We start from the raw sequence: 7,468 nt of genomic DNA, 5'->3' as shown, positions 1-7,468 counted from the left end.
ATTCCTGAACTTTAACTCCGATCTATAATTACCCGCCTGCCTGACTTCCTGTCATGCCCACGACGTGCAGCGCCAACGCAAACTTGATTTTCTACATTTTTTTATTGGCAGCTACAGAATAAAGACGCCCGTTTGTTTTCACAGCCTCCCCTGCTTCTCTCTCGGTAACACAGTGGCCCTTGTGTCTCTAAACCGTTTCCTCTTGAGGTCTGAACTTTTCCATCCCCAACAGCCCGTTCAGCATTATTGGAGACAGACGTGCCTCCATAGGCAGGTAGAAGCTGTGCAGGATTGAGGGTTTGCGCGCGGGAAGTTCTGCATTCAGCGATGAAACGCTGATAGCAATGAGTCACGGCTAAAAAAAACAGCCTTAAATGATGCAACTGTTGGTTTTTCTGAGAGACAACCAGATAGATGAACGTGATTGAATTCTCTGGCAGAGGAGCAGAGGAATGAGCGGTAAGGGTGAGATATAGGGAGGAGGATGAGATAGAATTCAGGTGTGTCTCATCAGCTGCCTGCTTTATCACCTGAAAACTGAAACACCTGCAGGAAAACAGAAAACAGGGATGAACGGAACACAAACATGAAACACAGGCTAGTAAAAGAAACAGCTAAACACTTAGAAAGTCCACCAACACCACCCAAGCAGTCACGTTTCCCCAAAAAGTTTACTTCTTCATGCAATTTTCTAAACAGTTTTGTAATGGAGCTCATTTCCAAAGGAGCCTGATGTCTTTATTGGTTTGCAGCAGCACTTCTTTGCTGTTGCTCTTCGGGTTAAATGTCATTTAATTAGATATTTTCACTTAAATACCTGCCTGACATTTGTTGAAAATAAGATCTTATAAGGGACTAGAGTGAAGCTGTAATCTGAAACACGCTAAAACCATCTTTAAAGTTAAGAGGAAGTTGATTCTTTGATGATGATTCGTTGTTGGTTTAATCCCTAAATTTACAAAGAGACTGATTCCACCGTGACATCATTTAATACATTGTCCATATGTTTTGGCTTCTGCAGCAAACCCTGAGTGGGGGAAGCAGAGGGGATGTCATCGGTGATTTAGAATCCGTTTCTCCTCTCAGGATTAAGCCTCAGAGTCGTCAGAATGAAACTGTCATTGTGAGATATAATGTTAATCTTAGAAAATCTATTGTATTGTTAATAATCTCATCTATACCTTTGGTTGGTTGGAATTTTAAGTTCTTCTTGTGTGTTCCCGGGTGAACAGAAGCACAACAGCATCACCTGTCTCCTGTCGCCTTGGGGGAATTTCCTTTTTGCTGACATCATGATATTTTCCGTCCCATGGCTGTTCAGCTTCTATCATTAATCTTATCCTGACGACTTTCTCTCCCCCACACATCGTACCCTCTTACCCTCGGGTTTCTTTTCCCTGCGAAACATTCATTTCATAATTCATTCATAGATGTTTGCACTCAGGCATTCAGCTCTTTGGTCTTGAGGTGTTACCTCCTCTCTTAACAAAGTGAATTCCTGCCAACCGTGATGAATTATGCCTTCCATTTTATTATTCAGTGCAGTGGCATATTTACTGTTGCACAAGCAGTAGCTGGTATAGCCCTTATAAATCTTTTACTCTAAGTAGGGAGTTTGAGAACAAGAAGAATGAAAGAGTTGGGTTCTGTTCCAGATGAAGGTATTTTAAAGGCATTGCAATCATTTGGGATTTTTGAGTCTTCACTCCCTGCACAGCCTTCACCAAAACAAAATTCCTCACAAAGGACTAGCACCGATTTCAGCGTTTATTTTGTGGTTTGTTTGTGTTCAACGCTGGCTGTCCTTCACCCAACAGGATGACTGACTTGGTAAACTGTTTTAGTTTGAAAAGCCACTTGAAAAAGTTGGAATGGAAATGACGAGATAACGATTTTTACATTGTTTGGCAGTTGGAGACTCAATCGCGTGGTAACGTTTCAGCTTTCAACCCACGCTGGTAACTCAATCTCCATCACAAGTGAAGACATAATCAAACTCTCACAGGGGTTTATTGGCAGAGTTGCAGAGTCACAGCCTCCCTGTGTTATGAAGGCATCAAAAACAGAGCCAAGAACGCCGATAAAAAGTCAAATGTAGCATCGAATGTTGAAAACAAAGACTAATAAGATCATCTTCTTCATCGCTTTTGTCCCGATTGTCGCCGTTGTGACCCTAACATTTCATTTGCAGCGGTTGCTGTTATTTTTACATCCTCCAGGCAGGGCCTGGATATGGAGACTGATGGCGCCTGTAGATGCCAGCTGTTGTTCCTCTTCTCTCTGGCTCCCAAACTGACATGGGCCTTCATGTGCATTAGTGATGATCCTCATAGTAAAGTGTGTCGGCTGCTATTTGTATTGTAATTAGTCAATGAGAGGAGACTATCTGTTTTTGTACAGATTATAAATAGTCTTTCAAGCCAGCACTCAGGATCAGCTGTAAGGATGAGTTCTTCCTGTTGGTTCTGTTTTATGTTGTTTTTTTGTGCTGGGAGTTTGTCTCATCTAATTTTTTTCTTCTTTATTCTCGTGAAATAGGAAAACTAGATAATGATCAGGTATTTTTAAGATACTCCAGTGAAAGAACAAAAGTCTATGCCAATGGGAACTTGGACACAATGCAGAACATCTATTGTCTGCATGCTAAGATGCTCACATTGACAGTGACAGTGATATAATAATTGTTAGCATGCAATCATTCTCTAGCCTCTCATGGCTTTAGCATGACTAAAAACACTGAGGAAGAGAGCAATGTGTTATGCAAGCCATGTTATGTATGCATCATGAATACTTCTCATAAACGACCTGAAATGCAGTGTAGCCTGTATTGCTAATGCCAAGGCACATGCAGCATAAACAAATGTCCATATTTTCCTCCAAAAGGCCTCAGAGTCCTCTCACAGATGGGACATGTGGTTACCACATTTCACATCCAGACCAAACTTCAATGCGGTTCAGCGTAGATGACATTGGCGGTAAAAAATATAGTCTACATGGTATTTAGAGCAACACTCCTGAGGAAGTCGCTGACTAAAATAACGAGGTCCTTGTTTACAGAGACTAGCATGGACCGACCAACGGGAGCTGGGTGGGACGTAACGCCAGACTGGAAAAGCTATTTGGGCTGGTATGAAGCATGGGGTGAACCACAGGGAGAGATCTGAGCTGTTACAGCACTGGTCGCACTGGTTTGGAGACTTTTCATTGACTATAAAGGGAAGTTGAGACAGAATCTTTTTCTGTCGCAGTCAAATAAGAGTTTCATGACCTTGTATGACTTCTACCTCCAATAAGAAACACAACTTTCTAATATTCTGCGTGGGAAAAGTTGCAGAAACAATCATTTTGCTACGGGACAGTCTATCAGCCTGTATTATGCACATACTGTATACCTTGATGCTGACGCAGGTTGCTCGCCTGGCTTAATGCTATTCTGCTAAATATACCAAAAAGTCCAAAAGAAGGCTGCAGCTGGAATATGCTGAAGAAAGTGAATCTAAAAATCAGCTTTGCAAACATTTTATGAGGAAGGAATGGTATGTTCGTCAGGCTTCGGTGATACACGTATAAAACATGTGTTTTATACAAAACACTAATGTAAACATGACATGTTTGTGTACAAAGCCGCCTTTTAGATTTGCGCTAAAGACATGGAATACCTCCATTATAGCTGGAAACCAGAGTTTGTGCTTGCATCGACCAGATATGTTTGTTCTACACTTACACACATTGGGATTTGAGAGAAATTATTCACTAGCAGACATAATGGATGGAAAAATGGTGTTAAGGTTCCTGAAGAGTTCCAGAAACTATGGCAATTGTACCAGAGCTGCTCTGGAGGTCTTCAAGGGCCACATGGTGGGTTAGGTTTTTCTTTATTTTGTCATCCATACCTCCTCATTATTTTCTTTATTGGGTGCATTTTGGAGGATATGGTCACACCGTTTTGCATCTGTTCTTACTCAAAGATATATTTCTTGCAACGCTTTTCACACTAGACCACATAGGACCCCTGTTATAGTTCACATATTACAGTAGAGTGTTGAACATGAAACCACATGCATCAAGTGACTTAATCTGAAAGCAATTAGACGTAAATACGGAGGATTTGTCTGTGTCTACTCAAGTAGGTCTCTCCAGGCCTTCCACTTCACTTACGTCTGGTGTGCTGTTTGGACTGGACGGAGTCTCCTGTTGAAACATGTCGCTCATCAGCTGCAGATTCGTGCAGCATGGACATAAAAGCTTTTTCTCGAGCAGCAACAACACACATGAAAGAACGTGAATATATATAAATGTTGGGAAATGAGACAGACACACACTTATATGCACACTTACCGAGGAGAAACAATCCATTCTGCTTGTATTGGGTTCAGCTAACTGTTCCCTAACTGTACTAATGACGCCAACGGCTGCAGCGAAAGGAAATGAACTTTCATGTTTGCTTCATTTGAGACGATTGATAGTCGGACAGTTGAAGAGAACTCAGTGGGCTGGAAAAGCGTGTCTTCACATACATTCTCAGCTGTTTCTGTCTGGAGCTGACATGCCCGGTCTGTTATTCACAATGGAACGACACCATCTGCATTGACAGGCTTGTTCCACTGGAACAGTGAGGGGGCTGCGGTGAGGTACAGTTGGTCTGAGTCAGCGTTTGTGTATGTGTGGGTATGATGTACTGGCAGACCGATGGGCCTTTCCCTCCGATCAGACAAGGGTCCTAAGACTCCCCCTTTGGGGTTTTAAGATATGCACATCCACCAAAAACACAGTAAGTGGCTCGGGAGTCAAAAAGCAAGTTGCTTTGGAGTAAATAACAACATTTTGGCGTCATAAACATTGGTATTTCCAAAGCTACTATCAAAAGCTGGTGCTGGTAACTAAGCATCCTTTCAGCATCCCTAGCCTTTGAAAAGATGAGGCATTTTAGATATATTTGATTCATTTGAATAATTGCTCTTTATCAGTAGCAAATGTGGAAGCTGTGTAAACTTATTCGCTGACAACCAAACCACTGAAGAAGAAGGATTGGTTAGACTCCAAACATAGACTAGAAAAAGTGAAACAGTCTGGCTGCAGAGGAATATTTCTTGGCTCATTGCTGTAACTCCTTGTTTCCTGGCACCCTCATGGTGACAATAAGACTGACGTAAAGTCAAACTACTGCTTTAACTAAGCAAACTCAACTCTAGCAGGTTGGAGTCTTGGCTAGGCCGGTTTGAATTTGGACAAGACACATGTTGAGACAAGTAAAACCCAACACCTCAGGTGTGAACAGAAGGAATTCAGATTCGCATGAATAGATGTCCTGCACGCCAAAGGATGACTGAGATTAATCAAAATTGAGATGAAAACCGTGAAGGTAGGAGCATCAAATGAAAGAACATTATTGTTTTTAGCAGGTGCAAAAAAAAGACAAAACATCCAGGTTTGATCCAATAAGTCAAAAACCTCGCTTGGTTTCCTGGACAGATCTTTTTTATTGCAACCACATTTTAACCTGCGACATGTTAGCACTTAACAAATGTCTCATTCTGCTCCTTCAAACTCAGTTTCCTGCCCCCCCACCCCCACCCCCAATCCTCTACCTCTGTTTTCCCGTCACCCTACCTCCCCACTAATTCTTTCAACATGTGCCGTCCCACTATTTGACTTATCAGCATGCAACTCAGTCAAACCCCTGGCGGTCTTTGGATCCAGCAACTTATGCGAAACACACTTTTGAAGCATCCTTATGTCTTTCTAATAAACATTCAGAGAGTCTAACTGATTGCAAATGGAAAGTTCATCTCTTTTATTTCCACATCCTGAAAAATGTCTCACGGAACATAAACCTAGCTAGCTAAAAGGCTAAATTACAAACCAATGTGTGATTGGATTGACCTTTAAAGTGATTTCTTGTGTTCTCTTCTTCATTCAAACAGCTGTGACCGGCTTCCTGTGTCCCGCCACACCAATTACCCCTGTTCCAAAGCTGACTTAATCAAAAGAGACCTCCCTTCCTCCCTTCTTCTGCCATCATGCGCCTCCTCGCCACTCTCCTCTTCTTGCTGCTCCTTCGGTCAGCGGAGCCCCGAAGAGGCCCCTGGTCTGGGGATGTGGACAGAGGGGCCGGGGGTCACGTTCGGGGTCGGGACAGGGCCTCAGTGACCAGACGTCACTCTCAGGAGTGTAAGGAATACATGGAGGCGGGAGAAAAATACCTGGACTGCCAGGACAGGCAGCTGACCACCGTGATGCAGGACTGGCCCACGGATATTCATCACCTGCTGCTGGCGAGAAATAAGATTCAGGTACGGACGGACGATTTCCTCTCATGAATATGAAGCAGAAAGCTGGAGACAACCTGCTGCAGTCCAGTTGTAGAAAATCAAGGATGAACCGATGCGGAATAATGCATCAATTTTCTGAGACTGTCATGAGTCTCACTTCGACCCCAAACCCAGCTAGCGTGTTGTTATCTACAGCATCTGTGCACCATTTATTTGAGTCCAGGATCAAACACACATTATTTTCTGTGTGTTTGTGTGTACGAATGTGAGCAGACGGCACGTGTGTGTCGCAGGTGTTGAGAAGGCAACAAAAAGGTTTGCTAATAAAATACGAAGGGTCATAAACTAAACTCTTGAATTACAAGTATAATTATTCCTTTCTTTCACCTATAAAATTTACCGTGTCGGCTTGTTGAAAGAACAATGAGACGACAACAGAATGATCTATATTTCAGCATAAATTTAGGAAGATATAAAACTAGAATTTGAACCAGTGAAAATACATGAGTGGATTCAAGTCAGTTTTAAAAAAAAACCCATTCTGGCTAAGTAGCATTGCTTCCACAAGGCTCTAACAACCCACTTTACACCTGTCCATCACAAGAAAGTGATCAACCATCTGGTGAACGTCCTGCAACATTTAAGAACTTGAGAGGTGATTATTTTTCCCAGGATTATGTGGATTAAATCTGGTTCTCATTGTTTAAAGGACACAGCGGTATCCTTTAGAGCTGGCATGACTCATAGTTTTCCTTTCCAAGATCAGGAATCACAGATTCTGAGACTTGCTTTGGAGCTTTTCACTATTTATTCATTTACTTCCTGCAGTTCCCTGATTGGTCCCTTCGGACACCGTGTGACTTTAATTACAAGTTAGCATCTTCCTTCTGGCTTCACCCAGCAAACTTTAACACATGCTAATGCTAACAGTTTGTTTGGACTCAATCTGCGTTTACTTGTTAATGCAGATGTGCATTGGAAAAACGTATATGTGGCCATTTCCATTACTTTTTCTGCAAACCACAGATATTTTGAAATATTATGCTGAAGTTAAGCACTTTTGTGACAAACCTGTGCCCCAGCCAGGCTAGGGTTTGGATAAAATCACATTTCATCTTAAGATTCTAGTTCACAATATCCATTTTTGGCTCCAAAATCTACATAATTGTAGATTTGCTGCATATCTAAAACGAGAT

At 42.2% G+C, this 7,468-nt stretch overlaps 1 protein-coding gene across 2 annotated transcripts in view; it reads left to right on the top strand.

Moving 5' to 3' along the window:
- The window catches only part of lrrc17 (leucine rich repeat containing 17), a 28,147-nt gene that overhangs the window by 11,992 nt on the left and 8,687 nt on the right, over window positions 1-7,468 (top strand). For both annotated transcript variants that reach the window (XM_068306422.1, XM_068306421.1), the window contains one exon: window positions 5,925-6,293. In XM_068306422.1, the coding sequence (XP_068162523.1) occupies window positions 6,021-6,293 (273 nt within the window). In that variant the 5' untranslated portion in view covers window positions 5,925-6,020. The remainder of the gene's footprint in view (window positions 1-5,924; window positions 6,294-7,468) is intronic.

This window comes from Antennarius striatus, chromosome 22 (genome assembly GCF_040054535.1).
Source record: "Antennarius striatus isolate MH-2024 chromosome 22, ASM4005453v1, whole genome shotgun sequence".
Lineage (NCBI taxonomy): Eukaryota > Metazoa > Chordata > Actinopteri > Lophiiformes > Antennariidae > Antennarius > Antennarius striatus.
The sequence above is the reverse complement of the archived record's forward strand: the minus strand, read 5'-3'. Positions and strand labels throughout refer to the sequence as shown.